Here is a 27,309-nt window from a genome sequence, read left to right as displayed (position 1 = left end):
CTTGTGTAGCTTGGTGTAAACAGGTGCGACTGCTTCCTTCTCGTAGGAAATGTCCCAAAAATGGGAAAGAAGATATGGTTTTACTCCCAACTAGTAGGGAATACAAGGGGTCAAAAACATGTCTGGGTTTGCGATGGGTGTGTCGTAAACATCGAGTTGAGCGAACTATCGCTGAAAAAACTTGGTTTGAGCGGCACAATATTTCCGCCGAAGATGTCCTTCGATTGACCTACTATTTCTCCCGCGGCATGAAAGTTGAAGATGCTGTGAATGAAATTCAAAGACCAGGTCGGGATATTATTTCTCGCTCTACAATTATGGATATTTATTCATACTGTAGAGAAGTTTGTATGTTACGACTGGATGAATTATTCACAGCATCTGGTCAACTTGGAGGTCCGGGAAAATTAGTAGCGATCGATGAAATGAAATTCGGGTCGTGGAAATACCATCGAGGCCGTTTTCTTGATGGGCAATGGATATTTGGAGCCATCGATCATGAGACTCGTGAGCTCCGACTTGAAATGTGTCCAGGCAATAAACGGGACAGGGATACTTTGATTCCAATAATTAAGAAACACATTGCTCGTGGCAGTGTTATTGTTTCTGATTGTTGGAAACCATACGAAATCCTTGGGGAGGAAGGGTATTTACACTTGACAGTGAATCACTCTGTTGAGTTTGTAGACCATAGAACCGGGGCTCATACGCAAGATATTGAGTCACAATGGAGACCATTGAGAATGCGCTTGCAAAGAGGGGGAATCAGAAATGAGGACCTTGATTATCATCTTTGTGAGTTTCTTTGGAGGCGAGGATGCAGATCTCAAAATTTAGACTATTTTGCCGATTTGATCAAGGCCATCAGGGATTGTTATCCAGGTGTTGGCTATTGATAAAATCAGGCCTATAATCAGTGGAGGCGAGGGCGACCACTATAAAAAACTGCCCGAGGCTGACGATGGCTCCCCACCTTCACGTGGTGTCAGCTGTTTTCACTGAGAGGGGGCCAATGATTGGTTGGTTAGGTTAGGTTAGGTTAGGTTAGGTTAGGTTAGGTTAGGTTAGGTTAGGTTAGGTTAGGTTAGGTTAGGTTAGGTTAGGTTAGGTTAGGTTAGGTTAGGTTAGGTTAGGTTAGGTTAGGTTAGGTTAGGTTAGGTTAGGTTAGGTTAGGTTAGGTTAGGTTAGGTTAGGTTAGGTTAGGTTAGGTTAGGTTAGGTTAGGTTGAGAAGTAATTGAGCGTGCGCAGTAGGCAGAATACGCATGCGCAGTGAAAAAATGCACTCTAGAACGCGATTTCGGGTAAATATAGGAAAAAATCTAAACTTCATTTGCCGAAGCTAAAAATTTTTTTTTGACATATTCAAGTCATGAGGGTTCTATGGGTGAAGTTTCATCAAGATCTGCTGTGTGGGTCATACCGTAAATCTTCCGATAACTTTTATTCAATTGTAACCATTAACTGGGTCACATTATTTTATTAACAGCAAATCCTTTTCAATTACAATGATTAACAATCAAAATGGCAAATATCAATCGACCAGATTAACAATGGTCGTCATCAATTAAAAACAACAAGCACAAAAGTAAACACAAAAACACACAAAACAGAGGCACTGAAAATGGCAAACCTCAACACAACCATTAATCATTTTTAATACGATTACTTTATGTTTTCCCTTTTCGTCCTTTCCAACTTTTGTTTGTCTCCAAAAACGTTTCACTTGCAATTGAACAAGATTGATTCAATTTTTCACTTTTTACTCTTGCCTTCTAATTTCACCATTCATGCATTCTGGTGAAAATAATTATTCCAATTTTCATCTGTTCAAGAAGAAAATGAATCATAATGGAAATGATAATTTTTTCTTTTTTTCGTTTTCTTCTGGTTTCAAAGTCTGTGTTGAATAAGCTAATTGATTATATTGACAGTGAGGATAACAAAAGGTCTCAATTGAACATTAATTTACATAAAAATTGTGACTATTCTTTGATTGATCATGATGGAATACAATCTCTTTTTTCTTCTTCCTTTCATTCATCTTCTTGACTCTCAACAGTTTTGTCCGTTTCTTGTCTTCATCTCAGTACTTGGTGCTACTAGATCTTTACTTTATCCTGTTCATTGGGAGTACAAAAATGCCAAAATAAAAGAAACATTTGCTCTGTTAAAGTAAAGGTCAAGACTGTTCAGTTTCTCATTCATCAAGTCATGTTGAACATTCTTTTTTATCTGTAGTAATTCCTAGATTCTATTTCGAGTATTTTTTTGTCAACTCTTTATCCATCTTCATTAGAACCTGAGCAATGCTGAGAAAATTGAGTCACATCTATTGTTCGACATTTGATCTCAATTTTACAATCTTTGCATTTTGACTTGCTGAAGAGAAAGTTGTGAATAAGGAAATCATTTCCATGTCAATATAAAAATTGTTATGCTGGGAATAGATTTATCTTTATCTAAACAAGTGGAGCCCACGATCATGACTGATCGTAAATTTCTTTTCTCTGCATAAAACAATCTCAACTTAATATTTAAAGACTCAAATTCTTGATTAAAACCATCTTCGATTTGAAAAACTAAATCAGATAGTTGTGTTTTACAGCTAAATCAAATAGTTTGCACTTTGAACTTGCATTTAATCAAAAACCTTCGATCAGAGAAATTTTTTAATAAACCGCAGCGTGCTAAGCTGCGTAATAACTCAAACTTTTATGGCATTGTAGTTCATCAAGCCGCAACTCTTAACTCGAAATTCAAAAATAAAACACTCATTAATCATCCAATAGTAAAGCATAATTTTATCAAACCAACAACTATTTCTGTCTTTACAATTTTCTTGATTAGAATTTAGTGTTACTCTACCTGAACATAATTTTTTAGGAATTTGCGTTCCTATGAAGACCAAGTTTGAATTTTGAAAGCAATTGCATCAAATACCAAAATCAAATCGGAGAAATCTACTAAACGGCTCGTATGCTAAAAGTTCATCAAGCCGCAACTCTTAACTCGAAAGTCAAAGCTGAGACACATTTCATCATCAAACAGCCAACAGAAAATTCATTAAATCAAAAAATATCTGCTTTCTCAATGCTTTTGAATACTGTTTTTCCACTGCAACCCTGAACAGGTTTTCCTTAGAAATCTGAGTTTATTACACGAAGCGTGCTAATTCGTGTAATAACTCTAACTCTTATTGTGATGAAAGTTTATCAAATCACAACTTTCAACTCGAAATTCAAAGTTAAGAAACTTATTCATCATCCATCATCTGAATAGTGTTGCTTTTCAGACCACCTGAACATGAGTCTCTCATCATTCTGAGCTCAAATTTAAACTTTGATCTCTTTTTGAAGGGACTGTAATTTTTTCATCACTCTTTGACACCATTTTTCAGCGTCTTTTCGATGTACTGTACATGACCATTCAAGTTTGACCATTGAGAGCAGTAACATTAAATATCTTAACCAAAGCCCCGAAATCATGACATAACCGCAATGGTTACAGTTTGTATGCTAAAATAACGTAAAATCTCAACTTTCAACTCTAAATTCTGAATTCCTATGAAGACCACGTTTGACCTTTGAAAGCGATTAAATCAAATAGCTTAATCAAATCGGAGAAAAATTTGCATTACCCGAATGGTTACGGCTTGTATGCTAAAAGTTCATCAAGCCGTAACTCTTAACTCGAAATTCAAAGTTGAGACACTTATAAATCAACCAACAGTAAACCATAACTTCAAGAAATAATCTATGTTTGCTGTCCTCCATAATATTTCTGAATAGGATTGTTTTTCACACCACCTAAACAATATTTTCTAATGAATCTGAGTTCCAACAAAGACCAATTATTTTTGTTTCTATGATCAAACCATAATCAGCATTGCGTGATAAACTTTTTCTAAGCGCCGTTTCTGTTTCTATCAATATTGTAGACAATACGGTGTAAAAATTGGGGTAAAAAACTGGCCCATTTTTTACAGCTGAAAAATTTTCGTACATGTCAGAGTTGAACATTTGTTGATTCTTTGCTTACATAAAATCTCTGATGCAATTCTTCACTTAAAAAAAAGTTTTACATATCCTTCTAATCTAACAATGAACCATCAACCTGAAGAGTTTTTACTCAAAAGTAAATGCTGAGAAACACGAATTCTTAATAGAAAACCATTGTGAGAATGCAAAATTTTTAGAATTTGAATTGAATGATGAATTTTGGTTGATTCAATTTGTTCAAAAAAGTAGTTTCTCCGATGGACAGTCATAGACGAAATTGGATCCGTAGTTGGAACTTTGATCTCGTTTTATAGGGATTGTAATTTTTCCACCACTCTTTGTCGACATTTTTTACCGTCTTTTCGCCGTATATTTCACAACCATTTAAGTTTGAACTTTGAGAACAATATCACCAAATATCGCAAGCATCGAAATCATTCGTTTTCCCTATGGTTACCATTTGTATGCTAAAAGTTCAATAAATCACAACTTTTAACTCGAAAGTTCAGACACTTACAAATCATCCAAAAGTGAACCATAAATCATTAAACTAAGCAATATTTGTTGTCCTCCACAACGCACTTGAATACAGGTCATCCACTGCCATTCCAAGCGTGCTAATTCGTATGCGTATTATCAAACACCTTCGATCAGGCATGATTTAATAACACGAAGCGTGCTAGCTCGCTTTTATGGTACTGAAAGCTCATAAAATCACAACTATCAAATCGAAATTCATAGTTCAGACAAACTCTTACTAAAGCGTCTAACAGTAAAGCATAATTTTATTAAACTAACAACTATTTCTGTCTTTACAATTTGCTTGATTAGAATTTATTTTTACATTACCTGAACATAATTTTTTAGGAATTTGAGTTCCTATGAAGACCAAGTTTGAATTTTGAAAGCAATTGCATCAAATACCAAAATCAAATCGGATAAATCTTTTAAACGGCTCGTATGCTAAAAGTTCATCAAGCCGCAACTCTTAACTCGAAAGTCAAGGCTGAGACACATTTAATCATCAAACAGCCAACAGAAAACTCAATAAATCAAAAAATATTTGCTTTCTCAATGCTTTTGAATACTGTTTTTTTCACTGCCACCCTGAACAGCATTTTCTTAGAAATCTGAGTTTCCTAGAAAGTTTACACTTTTAAAGGGATTTCATCAAACACCTTCGATCAGAGGAATTCTTTTATTACACGAAGCGTGCTTATTCGTGTAATAACTCCAACTCTCATTGTACCGAAAGTTTATCAAATCACAACTTTTAACTCGAAATTCAAAGTTGCGAAACTTATTCATCATCTGAATAGTGTTGCTTTTCAGACCACCTGAGCATGAGTTTCTCATCATTCTGAGTTCTTATTCCTACTTCCGAAGTTGAGACTCATATAAATCATTAAACAGTAATCAGTAACTTCATGACATTAAAAAATATTTGCTGTCTTCTACAATGTATTTTTTCACTGCCAACAGGATTTTCTTAGGAATCTGAGTTTCTAGAAAGCTTAAGGTTTAACTTTTAAAGGGATTCCATCAAACAACTTCGAGCAGAGTAGTTTTTAACCACTATTTGAATGTTTTTTACACGGCCTAATCTTAAACATACACTACATCCACCAAATCAAACATCAGCGCTCTTGAAAGAAATTTTTCTCAAAAAGTTATCCGTTCCTATCATCCACCACTTTAGCATGGCTTTTTTCACCAAACTTTCCACCTTTTACTCCATATTTTGCCTCTTTTTTTCAACACTTTTTTTACCGTATTGTTACCACTCAATCTAACACATCCACCACATCCACTAATTCAAACTCCATCACTTTTTAATGAGACTTTTCTCAACAAAATTGTCCACCACTTGAGAATGGCTTTTTCCACCAAATTTTCAAACGATTTTTCATAAGATGATCTACCACCTATTGTCAAATTTTTTGACCATTTTACACCATCTAACACATCCACTATTAATCGCCATCATATCCCAAAAGTGGTCAAAAATTAGGTGGTTTGGGTGGTGGATAATCTTATAAAAATTGTTTAAAAATGAGTTGGAAAAAAGTGGTGGAAAAAGTCACTATAAAGTGGTTGCTGAAAGTGGTGGACAATTTTGTTGAAAATGGTCTCTTTAAAAAGTGATGTTTGATTTGGTGAATGTGTTAGATTGAGTGATGGACAATATGATGGACAATACGGTGAAAAAACGGTTAAAAAGTGGTGGATAAAGTGTTGAGCCCCGATCATGACTGATCGTGAATTTCTTTTCACTGAATACAATAAATCCAATCCACATTTAAGACTCAAATGATTGATGAAAACCCATTGTCAATGAGATAAAATAAAATAAATGGACAATGTCCAAAAACTTTGATTTCACCGTTAAGAGTTGGCATTTAGTGAGTTTTTAGGGGTATAAAAACTGAGTCTATCAGTGCTATTGAAAATTTGTTTGCGCCGCTAGTTTTCGATAAAATTGAGGTCAAAGTTGAAGCTTCGATCGCCTTTATTTCAATAATAAAATCAGATTTTTTCATAAAACTAATTTTCCTGATGTAACTTTTGCTAGTTAACCAGAAAGTTGAAATGATCTGATTGATCTGAACAGAAAATTTTTCATTGAAAATAACTTCATTTTCTGATTAGCCAGCAAAAGTTACACCAGGAAAATGAGTTTCATGAAAAAATCTGGTTTTATTATTGAAAACAAGGCGATCGAAGCTTTAACTTTGACCTTTTTGACAAAATTTTATCGAAAACTGGCGACTCAAACAAATTTTCAATAGCACTGAAATACGTCAGTTTCTATACCCCTAAAAACTCACTAAGTCACAACTCTTAACGGTGAAATCAAAGTTTTTGGACATTACCCTTTGGTTCAAAAGTTGAGGCAACATATTTTTTACCCAACTCTTTACTCGAAAAATGGTTTACATATCCTTCTAATTTAGCCATAAACCAACAATCAACCTGAAAAACCAAAAAATTTTTCCCCCTAAGTCAATGGTAAAAGATACGGATTCTGCATTTTTTCCCCTACCCTGTTTAAACGCTAGTTTCTCAGGTACCTGAATTCCGATGAAGTGCAAACTATTTTTCGTGGATGTAGTTAAATCATGACTTTCAGGCTGTGAAAAAATTTTCTTTAGAATCCTTTTAGTTTGGCCACAATCTTTACGCAAAAATTTCATGTTTTGACTTTATATATTGTATAGATACCATGCATTTCAACCAACTCTTAGCGTCATAATCTAAGTCGCTTGATTTCATAAATCTTTTAAATGTCGAACTTTTGATATTTCTTAAAAAATGAGGTATGAAAATATTATTTAATTTACTTACATTTATCTGCCGAAAAGCTTGAATAATTTTTATTTTCCGCTTTCATTTCCATCTAATGATGGAGAATGACGAGTGTTATTGCGCGCTTTTTTATACTCTCAATTAATAAGCATAATTTTAATCTTAACGCGAATGTTTGACATAGTTAAGGCTATGTTTTGTACAGTCTGAAGTTTTGTAGAACAGGTCATTTGTAATTTTTTTGTTAAAGTTTGCCAAGGATATTAATATTCGCTGAATGAGCCGCTTAACTTTCAAATTTGCTTATTTATTCTCAATGATATGTCTGCGTTTGCAGCCATACTATTTAAAAATTGAATTTTAACTTTTTATAGATACCAAATTTTTACAGCGCAAGTTTTCATCCTCCATGCATGTTTGCAGTCATCATTTACAAAGGGTGAGAGCCAAACCTGCCCCTCTGTGATTATTTCGAAATTACATAGATAGCTTAAAGAAGGATCTCAGTGAGATCATTTCATCATTTGATTGAAACCATTTTTATCTAGGACTAATAAATCGAAAGATATCGGCAAACAATCGAAAAACTTCATAGCCATTTTGGTAGTAATTGCCCTTACATTTGCAACCAAAAGAGTATGAATCCTGACCATCAAAAAGATGCTTAATCCGAATTGAAACCAACTCTACAAAACCAGTGGTGATTATAATGCCAGATGGCTACATAGTTGATTTGATAACAAATTTTAGAGCGAAAAATAATGTAACAAAAATTTTCCGTCATATCTTAAGTACATCAACTAGAAGCTAGAAGATTTTTTTCGTAACTGGAGATTCATTTATCATCGACCGAGGCTTCAGAGATGTGAAAGATTATTTGGGGTAAAGATTTCTCTGCTTATACGCATAAAAGCATGAGCAAAATGCCAAACAGCTAACAGCTGAGCAAGCCAACCTGAGCAGGCTAGTAACGAAAGTCACGTGAGCGGTTGCAGCCGTAAATGGTTCTCTGAAATAAAAATTCAATGGACGAGGTTCCAAATTTATCGCTACCAATCTTGTTTAAATGTCAAAAACTAAAAGGTTATAAAATAAAGGTTTCATTTGTTTAATTAAAGTTTTCCTACTTTTTTCGCGCAAAACTCTTTCTCACACTACTTTACCCTTTAAAAAGCGATTGAAAAATAGCCCAGGACCGGCAAAAAAGTCGAGTAAAAACGCGGCAAAATTTTGTGTAATTTGGAAAAAACGGTAAGCCAAAAATTTGTTACAGAACCGGCACAAAAGATGGTCCAGAAGAGGACTTAATAACACTATTAAAAAGTGACAACGATATAAAAAGCTTTCATTATATCAATAGGACTTATTTATTAGAAATGCTCAGAAATTGGATCAAAAAGGTAATCGTTTCAAGAAAAATTCAGTATTTTAATGAATTCCCACATACAGAACTCTTCAGTATAAATGTAACTAAAATGGTAAAATGATATTAATTAGCTATAGATTATAAACTATTGAACCAAATTGTTGAACCCTGTTTAATGTGAATGATAATAATTATTATCAAAGCTATTATCATTTGTAGCAATAAAATTGTATTTAGACCCTTTTCCACTTCTTGTTTCACCTAATTTCTTCATCTATCGATTCACCAATGAAGGTATTGAAAGGACTAAAAGTAGAGGAAAACATGCAATTCTCTATCATTATTAGGCTAATAAAAAGAAGAGGTAAAATTGAACAAGTTATAACATGTAATTATGTAAATCCTGATACTCAATGGACAAGCCATGAAATCCCATTGAAGGTCCATTAAAGGCGACTGAATATTTCAAGCTTATCAAGTTGTGAGTTTCACCAAATTGTGAAACAAAAATGGAAACATTTGAAAAGAAAGAATCAAGTTGAAGTAACGAAACTAATAATGATGATAATGATGAAAACTGAATAAGCCAACACCAAAAACAATAAGCCATTGAACCAATGATCCAATCATTATCATTATTTGGTAACAATATTAGACTTTTGCCATTACGAGAAATGATAACAATATATAAATATTATAATGCAAGTAAAATTGGAAAATATGGTTTCACCTTTTCTGTAGTTTAGCATTTCATAAATTGTTTTACGCCCAATAAATATAACTCATCATTAGATTCATCGCCTGAGCTTGCATTCATTTTTCCCATTCATATTTATAGCGATAATGATAACGATAATGATGATGACTGGGCCAATTGTCACCAATGAATTTCAATTTAATCGAAGCAAAAGTAAAGTCCATTTCAAGACTAACCTTTGACTGTTTAAAATCTAATGGACATTCAATTTCGCCAAATTGAACCACTTAGAGCTTTCAAATTTTGCAACATGTTTGCTGTCCATTTGCACACAAACATTCACTCAAATCTTTTTTCATTCAAATAATCTGTTCAACTTAAACTGATTACAATTTAAAATTTGCAGCAAAAATTGGCTTTTACTTTTTGATATCGACTTAAATGGCAAGTTTCAATGGAAATGGCGAAATGTTGCTTCAATTGACTCTCAACTGGATCAACTATTAATAGGTAATTTCGAGACATTTTTCCTTCCATTCTGTAGACTTTGATAAAAGTTATCATTCTTTATTTCAGCTTATTCCCTGTTCACTTTGGTCAACTGCGATAATTTATGAGAACTTTTTTTCTCTCCAGGAAAAGTGAGAAATAAATTCATTTCCAATTGATATTTATGTTGATATTCAAGTTAATGAGCTTGTCAAAATTGTTCAACAATTTTAAAGTTGATTAATTTTACCTCTTTTCGTTGCTTAAGAGCCTTTTCCAGCTCATTTTCAATGTCTATGAACAGGCAAGCCAAGCTGTCCATCATGAAAATAAATGATCATTTGATAAAACTATGAAACTCTCAGAGGATGGTAAAGGCAAAAACAAAAGTCGATATAAATTATTGAACCAATGATTTGATAAACAGTTGATTTACTTAATCAATAATTGATTGCGACTGTTGGACTTGATTAACACTGGACCAATTAATGATGAAATTTGTCATTTTTTTCCTTCTTTTTTCATAAATGTTTGCAAAATTAATTTTCATTACATTTTTGATCTCGTTTCTGTCTAGTCTGTTAATCAATGATGAAATTGTTTGGCAATCTTTTATTCATCAAGTATTTTTCATGAACTAAGATTGAAAATGTAAATTTTTTTGTTTTGTCGTTTCCTTTCATCATTCTGATAATCTGATTTACTTTAAGCCGATAACCAAGCCTCATGATGATTCAAATGTAAATTTTAAATTCAATGTTTTTCTCAACATTATTTTGCTTGTTTACTTTTCTTCAGATAATGTACAACTTTTCAATGGATTCAATGAGCTTTCATTTGATATTCACAAATCTGAATATTATTCAACCAAATAAACTCGATTCTGTTGAATTGGACTGACAAATTTGATACAAAACGGATACATTTTTGAATTAATCAAGTGCAAGCATTTAAAACATATTGAAATCATGTGCCTCTTTTTTTATTCAATTTCCAGTTTCGATGTTTCAAGTAACTCGAAATGTTTGTAAAACTGACGAAGTGAAAAAATTTCATTTTCTTTTCAGATTTATTTCCAAACGCACCGATAGTTGCTTTCTATCCATGAGAAACTGCAATAAATTGTTACTCGAGAAGACGGAATGAATTACTTCGCCTTCCTAAATGCTTATTTAGATTATTATAATTGAATTCCATGTTTGTTACCAAAAGACAATTGTAACTGGGAAACTAAATTACAAACCTTTTATAATCTTGTAGCTATAAACTTTTATAACTTTCAGAAATGCTGAAAGCTCTTGTCTCTTGTCTCTGCTAATTCTGTCATTCAAAGAATTTCAAAGATGCTTACTTCTGATTCGGAGAAGAAGTAAGCATCGATGATCTTCATTTTACATGTATCGGTTTAATATACTCTGAAGTATTATGTGAATAATTTCTATGAAGGTTGAAGCGAAACCATGAACGGCTTACAATATAAACTTTTTAAATCCAGCAATCTCTTGGTTCTATGAGAATTATAAAATTTATGGAAAAATCATATTCTGAATGCTGAAATCTAATGTTTCTGATTCCACTGAACCTCATGTTCTTTTAAATTGATGTTAATCAATAAGATAAAGAAGTTTGCTAAACTACAAACCACTTTACTTGTTGGATCGGTCACAGAACAGCTGATTTCTGCAGTCCATATTGATAGCGATTTTAGTATGAAACTATTGGGTTTAGATCCTGTACTGCACAACTTGAAAATATTGTCTTTAGAGTGAAAAGAGAAATAAGCTCAGCTAAAAAATGCTTATTTAAAATAAAAAAAATTGCAGATGCAAAATAGATACAATTTTATGCACATTATCATCGTCTTCGACCACACCAGGCTGAAAACACCGGATCCCGTCCGATCTCCGAAGTTAAGCAGCTTTGGGCCGGGTTAGTACTTGGGAGGGAGACCACTTGGGAACCCCCGGTGTTGAAGACTTTTTTGCAACATTCAAATCTATCAATTCAATTCAAATTCACTTTGTTACTGGTTAACCAGTTTTGTGAGAAACCCAAATGAAATTTTAGACGATCTGTTCTTATTTATACTAAAAAGAAGTAAATTTTTTCATTCCATTTTTTTTTAAATTTTATCTTTTTATTATCATTATTAAGGTACTCCAGTAATTAGGATACACATCATGGCCCAAACAGGTCCTAGATCTATTCGAGCTTTACCATATCAACATTAAAAGCAAGAAATCAAACCACACATTTTAAAAAAAACACGTTAGCTGGAAGCTTTCCAAACCTTTTGATAATCAAAGATTTTCAGGGTAAGGCAACTTGAACTACACTTTTGTACTTGTGAACTAGGGTGCTGAACAGTGTTGTGGTCTGGATGGACTTAGACTCTGGGCTTGCTTATCAGGCGATTCTCCCTATTCATTATCCTCGTTGAACTCAAACTTTAAGCATTCACAAGTAAAGGTTAAAAGCATAAAACTGTAAATTAAATTGCTCTTGTAAACGAGTAAACATTCCCAGTCTTAATATGTTCAATTGTTAACTTTCCATTGATTCTCATGAGAATATAACGAATACAAAAAAAGGAAAAAAACATTTTTCATTGAGCTATACTTATAGCTCACGAAGCTTACAAGTTGATAAATTTTAACATTTCAAGTAACGATTGGTACAACGAAATGAGAGCAAACTAAAGATTAACCCAAACTGAAATGGTTTAATTCGATTGATTCAATGTTTGAATCATGATAAGAATTTACAAAAATTTCCTTCAACAGAAAAAATTTTCTAAATACTACAATATTCGCCAGTCATTTACGAATGCTGAAAGAAAAGTTGAAGCAGAAAAAAAACGTTTTTCACTCAACACTAATGCATGAAGCTTTTACCCAGCCCTTGAACAGTCAATGCAAAGACTGATGTCGGCCAGTTGATAAGTGGACAAATGATTGTATCAATAAATTGAACTTTATGTTTCCCAAAATTGAATCAATCACTTGTATTACAGAGTGTACAAAAAAGGGTTCAACACTATCAACAACTTGTCCAAATGACCATTAAACATTTTTCATGTGCCTTGACCAATTCAAGGTTAACTTGCTTTGAAAAAAAAACATTTGAAAACTTTACGTATTTTCATTTTCACTTTGCACAAAATGGTGGAATGGCAGAAGAGAGAAAAGGAGAAAAAATTGATCAACATTTCGATTTTCATTTTGATCGATCGTCTCAACTTTTAAACTGTTCAATTTATTGATTCCAATAAGACTAGAGACATTAATCATTGATTACTTTTGATTTACTAACACAACAACAAATCATTCCCTTTCCTGTCCTTTTTTCACTCTTCAATAACTCGAATCACTTTGAAAAGCAAAAAACATTTTACTTTTCTCGAGTGAAAATAAATTCATTTTCCATCAGAAAAAAAGATTCAAATTTAAATTTTTCTCAAAACTTCTTTTCTGTTCCAAAATGTCATTCAAGTCTCTTCGGGCGTTGCTCCAAAATTGGGTGGAATCATGACAGATTATCTTTTCTCATTACTTTTCCAACACTTTGCCCAGTCAATAACATTTGTCTTTACCATTATTTTCGTGACAAAGTCTTTTAATTGCGAATCATATTCTCATTATTAGACTATGATTAACCCACAGAACTGCTTCAACCCAATGACACCTAAAGTGTTTACTTATATCAAACCATGTCAAGTGGACCTTTTCAATATTTGCTCGTTCAAAAGTAATTAATAAATAGTAAAAAGTGTTCAAGTGCGTTGGAGTAAAAAATGGGAATCGAAACAAGAAAAAGGTTAAACTATATTCTTTGGCTTTCCCAAGTTTCTCATTTTACTATTTACCTTGCAATCAACAAATTGTTTACCATTTTATCAGGAATAATCCCTGATTACTATGGAACACAATTTAATCTCATTTTCTTTCTTCTGCATCATCTTACATCTCTCAAGCTTTAGCAACATTTTTTATTCTTCTTCCTTCTTCTTCCGTCGTTGTCTGTAAACTGCTTTTTACGTACTCATAATACTGTGATTGGGTTAAAGCCAGTGAGAAAGCAAATCAATTTTTCAAAAGCTTGTTTACCTCAATTATGAAAGGCTCAACAAGATTCATGTAACTATGCAAGTTTCACTTGCTTTCAATGAACAGAGAAAAAGGTTGAAACAAGAAAAAAAACGAAAAGCAAAATAGTCTAACCCAAGATAGTTTGGTATAAATAAATAACTCGAGAGGTTTTGTGATGTTCAAAATGAATAAGATGTTGAAGGGAAAAATGGGAATAAAAACAGAAGTAAAACCTGAGCAACAATGGGACCAGAAAATGGGTTAAGATTCACTGTGTTAAGGTTTTTTTGTTAACGAAATGAGTAGACATTTTTGTTCATTATGATTCGCTGTTGAAGAGCAAATGATGATATTAATTTTGACAATGTTATGCCAATCGTAAAGATGAAGTTTGCATTTTCAACTAATTATTTAGCCCAAAGGACTTGCCTTTGACATTTTCATCGTTTTACCTTTCGCTCAATGCCTTTGAATGTTTTATTTCATGTTTGGTAATAAACTTAAACATCTCTTGTTTGTAAGGTTAAATGAATTGTAAACATCGTTGAGGTTGACTTTGACATTGAGGGTTCAATGTTTACCTTGAGCGAAACTTTGAAAAGTGAATCTCAATTGATTTCAAGATGAAAGTTGAAGCTGAGTTTGTCAAACATTTTCAACATTCGCTATGAATAAAAGGTAAAAATGTAATTACGAACTTGAATTTTTTTCGAATTTTTCTGCCGATTAAAGTTCCATTTTGATTAGAGAAACATGAGAAGATTACAAACTAACAGATAACTTTTATTGAATGTAATGCGAAATGTGATGAAAGAAGAACCTGAAAAGGTAAAGAAAACAGGAAAAGTGTTCAATTCGTGTTTTCCCATCAAATTCAAATGCTTTTTTCATTTTCATCTTTTCTTGTTCTTCTTTTCTCTAAGCAATTAGATGATGAACAAAAGCGTGTTAAACTGGACACTGTTCATTGCAAATGAATGGTTCATGGTAAAATTGAATGTTCAATGACATGACCAAAGGGAATTGAAAACAAGTTGAGATGAAGAAGCAAACGAAATAAAAGTTTCAATAAATGTTTCCCTACAATTCATATCATTGTTATTTGATGGTTTGATGAGATGAAATGGTGAATTTTGTTTTTCCCTTTTATTTGACAGGAATAAAGTTGTGAATGTTTTTCATGGCAAAGGCAATGAAGAAGGATGAAACAAGGATGAGTAAAAGTGATGAAAGTGAGAAGAGATGTAACCAGGAAAATGATGAAAGGATCACAGGAAATTAAGAAATGGTTTTGTATTTGATATGAAGGAGAAGAAGAAGAAAAAATGGAAAAACAAAAACAAATAGATAAATGTTTCTGAAGAAAACAAAATTCAGTAGGATCCATGGTTCCATGGTTATTCTCAATTATATGTTTGGCCCTTTTCTCTCTTCCCAAGACAATTCTTTCATTCAGATTTACTCGCTCTTCAAACAAAAATAAAGAGACAAAAATTACGAAGTAAAGCGAGAAAAAGTTGACTCAAGAATTTGGCTCTTCCAATGAAAAGATTTAATCAACTCGTTTTCCTGATAATATGTTATTCATTAATAAATCGAGAAATGATCGGATCAATCTACCAGTTAATTGAACCTTTTATATTGTTACATGAAAGATGTTAATTAAAGATCATTTGTCCTGCCAATTATCAAGTGCATCGAGACATTTTTATGAGTTCATTTGAAGAAAACTTGGAACTTGGAAATTTTTCCATTTTTTGGGTTTTTTTCGAGTTGCACTTGACTTTGTTTCAAAATGTTTAAGGTTATTAAGTGTCGAGGTTAGGTTCACTTACCTATTACGTTGAGTCTTACCACGTAGTTTCGTGTCCGCGAGAGACGATAATCTATTCGACATCGATAATCTCCTGAATCTGATTCAGTTAGATGATCAATGATGAAAACTGATGGATCTGATGTGGCATCAAAATAATATTTGGTTGGATCAGGAGAGTGTCCATCAGAATTGGGTGACGTCGAGGATACTGAGGTTGATAATGATAATGAGGGTGAGGAGGAGGAAGAAGATGATGTTGATGATGAAGTCAAGATTGATGAAGCTTTTGATGATGTTGGTGAGGGTCGTCTTGTATCAAGGCTACTTAATGGTTTGCCAGTTATACCGCGATACCAAATGATGAGTGAAACATCATCACTCCATTGGGTTGCATTGCAGGTTAAACGAGCCTTACTCCCAGCAAAGACAGTTAATTCAGTAAATCCTATTCCAATTAAAGTGGCAAAGTTAAAGATGATGTTAATTGTGATGGAAGCAAGAAACGAGAAAATGAAAGATAAATTAATGATCAAAATGGACAAGAGACGCGTCTTGATCGAGCAACACTGAACACTAAACATCTCAAGTTGTCAACATTGGAATCGTTCAACTTTAAATTCTTCAACGAAATTGAATGATTTTGCAAACTCGAGTTTTCTTTATTATCTGTTGATGAACTGTTCAAAAGCATTCTAATTGAATTTGTTATTCACAAGTAAACAGTTTGCTCAATTTAATTACAAAAAGTTTCACTTGATTCGATGAAAGAACAAGATTATGAGATTAATTTTTCAACTCGACTGGAAAAGTTGATAATAAGCATCTTTAATAACGAAAAGTTATTAAAGTTATTAAATTTATTGCTTTTCCCTTTCTTTACCTGATGATGGAAACCAGATTTAATCTGTTAATTCATTCATCTGATCAGTTCTTTTCTTTCCTTCCCTGTAACTATGGATCAAGTTTACAAGTTTGCTTTTTTTTCATTAAACCTTTGTTATAATATCAATAAAGGTAATTAAAGTAAATTGTTCCCAAAAGTGTAAAACCAAACAATTAGTTTAACCAGAAGACTGAAAAGAGTGAAACGCTTTTCGCTCAACTCGCTGTATTGCCAATTGATTGTAATGATGCTCTGTATAGAGCTATTTAGCTTCATTCAGATCATTTATTCATTCATTTAATTGTTCATTTCAAGTATAAAAACATTATTGCTGTTAATTCAATTAAACTATTTACTTTCTTTGTTTCTTTTCTTTACCTTTGATCATCACTTGTTCATGGTTCAATATGATCATCAAGTAATAGACTAAAGTTGTTAACCAAAATTGTCTAATGGTTGCGTGTAAACTCAATGACACTTGTAATGTTCAAAATTCAAGTCGATCGAAGAAAAAAAGAAACAAAAATTTTCTCTTCAATTCTCATTCACTTTTCAACCTCAACAATTGTTTTTTTGGAAGCGAGTTTTACAGAAAATAATATTCTTCGATCTGGGATTTTGACTCATTGAAGGGGTTCGAAGACGATCAACCGACTTTGATGGAAATTTTACAGCATTTCTTCCAATAAATTCTCTCGATTTTTCTGTTTCGTTATTAGTAAAAATGTAATTTTCTCATTGCAATTTATTCTATTACAATAATTGAAACTTTTACTGAAAGTAAAACATTTAAAAAGCAATTTGATCAACTTTGAAAAACTTTACTCCAAGAAAGTAGTTTGCTATTGATAGTTTCAAATGGCATTCAACATGAGATTCAGTTTTCTCTTTCAATTCCGAAAAGGTAAATGAAATTAGATGTACTTTAAATTGAATTTCAAGTTCAAGTCCGTTTCTTGTTTCATTTCCTCATCTCTTCTCCAACGACATTTACTTTGAATAATGTTTGTTGGAGTAAAGAAGTAAATCGAAACTTTTTTTACCTTTTCCTATTCATCTTCTTACCAATTTGTTATTCATGGTCATTTCAGTTGACTAAAAATAAACTCTACTTTTGTCTTGCTAAATTTATCATTTTGCCCATCAATTTAACCGTAAAGAGTAACAATTGAAAAATTGCATTTTCTTGCTCATTGAACATAAATTAACAATTACATTTTTACCATAAACGAGACTTTACCTGAAATCAAATATTATTTCAACTATGAATAAACAATCAATGAACCTTTCAAATACTTGAATAAGATAAACATGAAAGTAAAAAGTAATAAATGAATGTTCAATTTGTCTTAACCAATCCTTAAATCTTTTAAGAAGCAATTCATTTAATAATTGAAAAGACGTTCAAATTAATCAAAATGATCAATCGAAAGATTTAAAGTTGAAAAGTTCTCATTGATTTTCATGCGTTCATATGTTTAATCATTGTGCATTTCCAATTCAACTTCTCTTTAACAACATCTATTTCCCAATTCAGATCACGATTAAATGAAAAGAGTGTCAAAATGATAAAGAATTGGCCATTTCGAGCCTTACTTTTCATGACGATTCAAACCTTCGGACACAGTTAGACAACCTCATGATTGGGTTGAATAACAAAGCAAAAACAGCAACATTTTTCATTCCTTTAATAATTAATCATTTGATAATTGTTTGAACAAGTTTCACTTCGGTAAAGTTTATTAATATTGATCTTCAATTGAATGTAAAATGAGGAAAAAAAGTTCAATATTGTTCCAACCAATTGGAGCGACAATAATTAGTTTAATTAATCGCATGTTTAGATCAAATTTTTTTGCTGAACAACAGAAAAATAATTGGAAATTTTTCTCTTTATTCAAGAATGCATTTCTAACCTTTAAATGGACTGAAATGAAGAGGAAAAATTTCAGGCATTAATTAGTGAATTCAATATCTTTAGCTATCTTAACTGTTGCAGTGAAAAGTTTGGATTTTATTAAGAAAATATTTATGGATGAAACACTTTGCAAAGAGCTTTTGTGCTTGAGCATGATTCATTATTAATATCGCTTTAATGTTTGCTTTGTTTGGTGAACAAAGTCAACTTGATAAGCTGAGAAAACTTGAGGAATGATTCCTTTCAATTAATCACTTGAATCCTGATCAAATTAATACAAAGTAATGAAAGACAAACTAATCCAGTTTATCTTTTTCAATGATGCCATTAAATGGTAACCAAGAAAGTAAAAACAAACAAGAAAAATGGCCAATTCGTTCAGCTATGAATCGATATCAAATTGATGAGAAGAGACTTGAACTATTGAATAACATTTTCATTGGCAACATTAATAACGCCATTCGAGTAAACATTCAACTCAAGATTGAAGCGCAAAATGAATAATCTGAAAGTTCAACTCAACTTGAACAGAAACGAAAAGAGTTTGAATCGAAATTATTGGGGAAAGAAAAGAAGGAAAATCTGATTAAACTTTAAAAGTAAATGCTGCCACGGCACGGCATGAGTTCACTTCGATAAATATGATTAAAAGATTAGACTTGTTTAACTTTGAATTTATCGTTTCCATATTATTACTCGACTAGTTAACTGAACAACGAAAAAATTGAATCTTCTGGATTCTCTTTTTATGTTGATAATAAATTATAAGATGCAAAGAAACTGCCATTATCTTGAGTAAAATATCTTTTCCAAGAGCCACGCTTGGCTGACCAATGTCCACAAGTTTTTAAAGCAAAGTCAATCTTTACCTTTCTTCCCTTATCATCATCTTTATGTATTATTTTTCATCATTGTTGGTGAATTTTTTCTTCTTCTTCACTCAATTTTTCTCTTCTTCAATGGAAACCCTGACTTGATCTGCTTATCAAAAAATCACTCCCAACCAACTGGGAAGTGAATAAATAGAAGATAAAAATTTCTTTCTTACCTTTTCTTTTTTCTTCCAACCTTCTTTATCTAAATACTCTGATAACTTATTTTTACTTGCAGAGTAAACCAACTCACCCATGAACCTTAACAATTGAACCTTTTCGAGCTTCTTTCTTACCCTTTAGTCAACCCACCAAAATAATCAACTTTTTACACACGAAATAAGTCAACTTTTATTATTAATAAAATAATTTCACGTTTAAACGAAAGTAATGACAAAAATTTTACTCACAAAGTTGATCTTGTATGCATGCCAAGTTAGTCAAGTGTGTTTACTGTTCAACTTTCACTCTTTGGTCAGCTTTTCATTACTTTACCAATATTTCTTGTCATCAATTGAAAAGTCAATTGGTTTCATTGTTGCATTTGAATGGGCAAAATGAGTTTTTGGAGCAAAAAATTGCTGTTTCAAACGGACATTTCAATTTGACAATTTCAAGAGTTGGTTAAACTTGGTTAGAAAGTAAATATTGAAATACTTTGAGTGAATTTTGTTTCGTTTGATTGAAAAATTTATCATTTCAATTACAATTTTTATCAAGAAATGCTCTGTTTGAGGTTGAACATTTTGCGCACTTTTCTTGTGCATCGAAGGGAATCATTTTGCTTCTTAAAAATTGATATTGATGGGAACGTGATGAACGATTGAAATGCAATTTTTGACTTTTCCAGTAATTTGTTATTCACTAGTTTCAATGGTAAATTGATATTTGATTTTTTGTTCAATTCCATTAATTTCATTGGCTTTCCTTATTTACTTGTAACTTATTGCTTGCCCTAAATAGTAAAAGGATATTTTCCCATTGAGGTAAACACAATCAAATGGAGTGAACATTTGTCTGCTATCAGCAAATTACAATTACAGCTGAAAGCTTGTAACCATGGAAAGGGTGAGTTGGCGATAGATTATTCATATTGATGGACATTGTGCAAAAGACGAACAGAAAAATGATCATGATTAAGAGCTGGTGAACAAATGTGCTTCATTCTCATTTAACAAACAATCAAAATAATGAGCTTGTCAGGGTTAATAAGATCATAAAGACAGAATCATAACTCTTGAATAATTTGAGAATTAGTTTTGTCTGTTTAATTAAGAAATGCAGTTTTATCATTTAATATGAAATGAAGGCTACAATAGTCTTTTGATTCAATAGCAAAGTCGAGCAAGAATTGCTTGATGCTTAGCATTGCAATTGTTTAATGGAAACGAAAAGACGAAACTCGGTGAGATTCGCTATTTGCTTGAAAATCTTGCAATACTTTTCTTTCGACTTTTGTAAACCGTTTCATGTTTTTTCGTTTAGCCATGTTTGTTCGTTGAATAACGAATTAGTTTTGCTCATTCACTGTCAAGATTATGTTGACATTTTATTTTTTATTACATCAATACATTCTTGAATTGCTTCAGGCAAAATGAAATATTTAAATTCGAAAGTCAAATATTGTCTTGAACCTTGCCACAGAAAAAGCTAGCAAAGAGACAGTTGCTTAAATTGTCTTAAATGTACATTAAATTTTGAGGTTTTGATTCGGTAAACGGTTTTGAAATTGCAAACCTTTAAATGGGAAAAATGTTCAAATTGTACAAACTCAGTTTGGGTTGAGCTTCTTCAATAATTGAAAAGATTAAAAAAGTTGAACTAAAAAATTATTACAAAGATTTTCATGAAAAAAGGGAATTGATACTTAACAATGAAGATCCATTGAAGCGATTCTCTTGCAACAATATAAGATTTACATTCTTTCGTTATGAATTCAATAAAGATAATGCCTTCAATTGCAATCCAAATTCAATAGATAACCAGAAAATCAATTTCAATCAATGAAGTTTCATGCAAATTTCCCTTCGATCAAATCAAACTTTATTCAGAGCTCAACTGTTAGCAGTTAAAGCATATTAATATCTTAAAACATATTCATCATTAGCAACAAATTCACATAAAAGTCTGATGCTCTAATAAACGATCTATTAAATGAACGATAAGTGTCAAATTATTAGAATTCAAATTTTCTCTTGAACTTGAGCATTTAGCTATTCTTGAATATGAATCATGAAATGAACTTGTTCAAGTTGGAGTGAAAGTTGCAGGTGAAGAAATGATCACATTAAAGTCTTAAGGACAATTGAAACGCACTTTTATTATCAAATCACAAATTGAAAGTCAATCAATAGTAGACAATAATTCCCTGGCCAATCGAAGGTAATTTGTATTAATGATTTTTGTTTATCGTTTAGTTAAAGGTTAACTACCAACGAAATGCGAAAATAAAAGGAAAGCAAGAAAATGGTGAAAACGAAAGAAAAGGCAAATAATATTGTTGAAGTAAAATAAATGGTCTATATCACTGTTAATGTGTTATCCTGATAATAAAAAAAGAGTTTAAAATTTTCACTCCAAGTTACTGGGTCAGAATTTTGAGATAAAAAGAGAAACAAAGTTGGACAAGGAAATAATGTTCAACAGTATATTTTACCCTGAAAACTCAACTCGCCTCATCTTCATCCTTTCCTCATCCTTCGTCCTTCGTTTTACAGCTTACATAAAACAAACAAAATGTTAACAAAATTATCCTTTTTAAAGATACATTAATGTTTTCCATGGCAAAACATGGTCACCAAGTTTCATCTCTTTTCTCATTCTTTTACAGTTGTTTCATTTCTATCTTTTTTCCTCATTACTTTTAATCTGAATCAAAGATGAATTCATACAGTTTCCTTGTCCGTTCATTAAATGTCTCATCATGTAAATAGAAGATGAGATTTTCATTTTGTCCCTTTAACCTTTAGATGATGATATTAATAATGTTCATAATGAGCCGTGATTTATCATGAGAGTCCATTTGATATTTCAAATCCTTCTTTAACTTTAACCCTCTTTCGGATGATCCATGATCTTCCTCTTGAAATTCTTACATTGATAATGAATCACGCGATTCTTTTGATTCATATGCAACTGTAACCTGAATATTACAGTTAGTCTTGCATTAGATCTAATCAAATGTAACCAGATTTGTTGCTTGTTTTTGGGTTCATAAAGTTACCTGGAAAAGGCAACTTTTCGTGTTTTCCGTTTTCAAGTCATTTGTTCACTCGATTTTGTCGTCATTTCATTAACCCAATTCAACACCTTTTACGATCAAATCAATTTCATAACCTCAATTCACGATTTTAGTGAAACATTTTATTGAACTCACTTACAAGCTTTAATGGACAAACTTTCACTTAAACCAATTCAATTATGTTTTATGACCAATTTAAACAATTTATTTGCTGTTACAATACATTAGAGGTTAGTGATTACTTAAAAAAAGAGCTTCAAAGATTGGGATTTTTCGTTATTTTTTGTTTCGAAATGACAATATCGCTTTTATCCGCTCACGTATCATGGATTTGCAAATATAAGTCAGTCTCCAATATGTTCAAGTGATTTTATTCAATGAAATAGTTGAATATCATTTAAGTTATTTTGAAACTTTTTAATTAGTTGAACGAAATTATAATGTTGAATGGTTTTAAATAAATCGTTCTCATGATTGGTCCACATGATTCATTGATATCTAGTTTTGATGATTAAATGAAAATTTTCATCTTCTTTCGTAGCTTCGTTCTAAACAAGTCACTATTAGAAGATTATTACACAGAGAATTTGAAAGTTGCTTGGCAACAAATTTCAATCAGAATGTTGATGACAAAACCAAATTCAATTTCGAGTGTTGATACGCAATTGATGGAGAAATGAACAAGCTGGGAAATTCAATCTAATTGGAAGGTGGAGTGTTGCAAGTTCAGAATGATCGGAAATAATTTGAAATTATCAGAATTCTATTCACTTTAACAAATTATTTTATCCAGAAAACTTTACTTTTATAATATCTACTTTCCACTATTCTAGAGCATTCATCTATTGAACTAAATCATTGTTTCCCGATCGAATTTCGAGAAAATCGAGATAATTTTTTCTCAAAAATTAATTTTACCTGATGGTACATCTGACCAAATATCAATTTATTTTAATTAACGATTAAAAGATTTTACTTTTCAACATTTAGTTCCATTCAAACGTTTAACCAGATAACACTAAACACTGATTTGGATTCGAGCTGGACTGAGGTAGACTTGCGCTAGAGTTTTGTTATTGAGAGCTATTGTTGGCTGGGAATCAAGTGTCGGAAAAATGTGTGATTTGGAATGACCTTGAAGCTCATGAGACAAAAGTTGTGTCAACTTTGAAAGAATGCAAAAAATGCCTCAACAATGATTATTATCATTTGATTAACTGGCATTTCAATATTATTACAATAAAGATTTTAGTTGTTCATCAGTTTGAACATTTTTGGCTCAGTGGGTTGTTGATGAGCTTATTAACAGCCTACGGGTACAAAAGTATTTCAACCTTAACCGACTTGCCAGCCAGTAAACTGTGAACTTTATCATGTAAAAATAATGTTTCCAATCTCTTAATGAGCTGATAATGGGAAGATGCAAAAAAGACTGAGCCAACAAGGTTGAGTTAACCTCACCAAAATGAAGCAAAATGAGCCACTTGTTAGACAGGGAGGGGAAAATATCAGGAAACTGGGAGGCAGAAAAGAAGGATAAAAAAAAGAAGAAATGAAAATGGTTAAGAAAAATGGTAACAGTAATGATCATCTTGTATCATTTCCAGAATTAAGTAACATTTTCTCGGTGCGCATTTGAAGCCACAATGAAATTCCCTTACGGCTCTTGAAACAGCATCAAAGTGAAATTACATTCCAAGTTATGCTAAACCATTTTCAACTTTACTCACAACAGGAACTTGCTTAATGTGAGAGAGAGAGGAGCAAAAAACGAGTAAAAACAAGACAAACATGTTTCTTGGTTGGCCTCCAGGTTGTTGGTTGGAAAATGAACAACAATTGATTCCAAAAGTGATTCCACTTTTACTGTTAAACAATGGGCCAACAAAAATGGACAAGAAAAAGGTCAACTTTTCTGATGAACAATTGACAACTGTTATTGATATTTTGTTTCAATGTGCCGTTGACTGGGAGTGTTTAACAATATTACAATATCATTACCAGAATCTAATGATAACAGTTGTGTGACTTGGTAAAGCCTCCAACAAGCTCATTAAATGTTTAATAACACAACAAATGGTTTTACATGTAATCATTAATAGAGTAGAGCATTATTTTTCCCAATGTTGCGCCCTTTCTCATACTCTCTGCCCTTGTAAAGTTATTTTACACATGAATAGGTTATCATTATTATCATTATTAGTTTTATTCTGTTGGCTTCCCTTGCCTTTAAATTAGAAGAGAGAATTTCAAAGTTTGTCTAAGGTGAAGCTTCTTTTTTTCAGCTCATCATATTCTTATCATTCTGCAAGTTATCACTTGAGTGTGTGAGTTTATGTTGTTATGTGAAAGGCAGTTGAAATTATCAAGTGATGCATGATGAGCTTGTGAGCAAGGAGAAACTTTTCTTCCCTCTTTAATTACTTAAGGTTTGTCTTCAACTCTTGGGAGATTGACAATGTTTTTGTTTGTGCGATGAAAAGCAACTCACAGGAAGTAAATTTTTGTTCATTCAAATGATAACTTGAAGATAAAATTGCTTCTGGGAGTAACTTTGTCCAATCAAAATCTCATAAGCAAGTGGACAAGTTGAGGATGAATTTCAAGAGCAACTTTTTTTCCCTTCTTCTTCTTCTTCTTTCTCCTCTTATAATTTAAAGTTTATATAATATTGAGAGTTGCAAAGACCACAACTGTGATTTAAGCTTGCAATCAAATTTGCTTTACAAAAATGTTCAATCTCATTAAATAATGAATCAAGATGATGGCATGGAAAGGCTTATGTGAAAGATGAAACAAAGTCATCAATCATGTAGGCATTAAAAACGATAACTTCGATTCACAAATTATAATTTGCGCACCTTTTTGCTTTCCCCAAAATTCAAAAGTTGTCCCTCAAGAATACCAATGAAATATGACTTTTTTCGGCTTTGTCTTTACTTTGAAAAATAGTCAGACAGTTTCGACACTTTACTTTTTGAATTTATAATTTCAACTTACTTCATCAAATTCATCCAGTCAACCGAAGCCACTCATACAAGCTATAAGATCGTAAAAGCCCACAAAAGTACATCAAGAACTGGCCTAAAGAGCCGAGTCAAACAGACTGATTGAGACGGACTTCGATCTTTGTTTTAATCATTCGTATCAATAACAGGTTGAACTTATCAAAATTTTGAAATATTATTTGTTGTGAATCGTGACGAGTCAAGCTCGAAGGTTTACATAACGAACCAAACATATTACCATGTTTCAGGACAATTATTTTACTTGATTATCTGCTCACAGTGGTTAGTACTTGGTTAAACATAATTGCTCATCATGAAAGAGAAATGGTAAAAAAGGATAAAAAAATGTTTTCTTTTTTTGCTTTTTTACTCTCCTTTTCAGGTTCAATTCTTTGAGTGGTGAGCTGAATGTAAATTAACATTACAGTTGAAGATAAATTATAACAGTTAGTTTACTATAATTAGTTGGATTAGAAGATCGAACATGGTTCAGAATAAAAAACTAACCCTAACAAAAGTAAATGACAATTTTGGTTTGCCTCTTTTTCTGGATAGTTTGGGTTCACCTGAAAAAAAGAGATGAAAAATAATGTTCAGGAAAAGAGAGAAGAGGGAGAGAAAAAGAAACAAAATCTGAACATTTTTTGTCTCCATCTACACTCTTTTTTTCCCTTGTCATTTAATTGTTGTTTTTCACCATGTTCATTGAATAACGTGAAATGATTTCATCATTGAATTCACGGTTATTCTCTTGATTCAAAGATTCATTTCAATAAGAAAATTCTGTGAGCCAAGATAATGTCCAAAGCATTTTTTGCTTTACCTTCCTTATCAGTTGATCCTTTTCATGTTGTTCAACCAGTAAATGGAGCCAATGAAAAACAAAACAAAAATCGATGGCAACACTTTCACTCATCTTGATTCAAAATCAAATGATAATCTGATGGTTTGTCAGGTCAGCTTGATATGAAAGCTCATCATGTTAATCCTATTCACTGGAAAAGGCAACAACAAAGAAAAACAAAACTAAAATCAACATTTGCAGCATTTGCGTTTCACTGAATTACTCTGAAATCAATCGAAACAAAGAACAGATTTTCTCCCAAGAATCCTGTGGTCGAGTCAAAGATCGAGTTATTGTGACAAAAAAAGAGTCGATCATATCTCATCAGTTGGATAAACATTATTTTGGTTCACAGATGAACTTGTCTGGCTCAAAACATTTAATTGTTTTTACTCTGCAAAAACAAACTTCACTCATCGATGAATCAAGTTTGAAATAGGTGAAAAGGTTTTGCATGTTTCGTTGCCAGACGATGAGTTTTAAGTTTAATATTCATGAGCTCATTTCTGCTATTGTGCCATGAAAGTGAAACAATCAAGATGAAAATCATTTAACATTAAACTCAGCCAACTAGAACGGCAATAATCATCGTTTCAATTGTGATTAAAAACTATTAGCTTTGTCTGAATGATGAACTTATAACACCTTTGAATGAAATAACAAACAACAAGAGCAAATGAAACTGTTGGAAGGATAAAATTTCTGCAACTTTTCATTGTTCATGAGTAAATATCATCATGATAAATGAAACTTTTTCCATGCTTTTGTCCATCAAAAAAATT

The 27,309-nt window shown here is 32.0% G+C and overlaps 1 protein-coding gene and 1 non-coding gene across 3 annotated transcripts in view; one reads left to right on the top strand and one right to left on the bottom strand.

The window, feature by feature from the left end:
* Positions 1-27,309, bottom strand: part of LOC107360509 (neural cell adhesion molecule 2) — a 92,248-nt gene that overhangs the window by 34,822 nt on the left and 30,117 nt on the right. For both annotated transcript variants that reach the window (XM_015927180.3, XM_015927181.3), the window contains exon 2: positions 15,781-16,206. In XM_015927180.3, coding sequence (XP_015782666.2) covers positions 15,781-16,206 — 426 coding nt within the window. The remainder of the gene's footprint in view (positions 1-15,780; positions 16,207-27,309) is intronic.
* On the top strand, positions 11,717-11,835 carry LOC112538697 (5S ribosomal RNA). Its single transcript, XR_003082002.1, has one exon. It is a non-coding gene; the product is annotated as a 5S ribosomal RNA (ribosomal RNA).

This window comes from Tetranychus urticae, chromosome 2, assembly GCF_039701765.1.
Source record: "Tetranychus urticae isolate SD_2017Ah chromosome 2, NJAU_TeUrti_SD_1.0, whole genome shotgun sequence".
Classification (NCBI taxonomy): Eukaryota; Metazoa; Arthropoda; class Arachnida; order Trombidiformes; family Tetranychidae; genus Tetranychus; species Tetranychus urticae.
The sequence above is the reverse complement of the archived record's forward strand: the minus strand, read 5'-3'. Positions and strand labels throughout refer to the sequence as shown.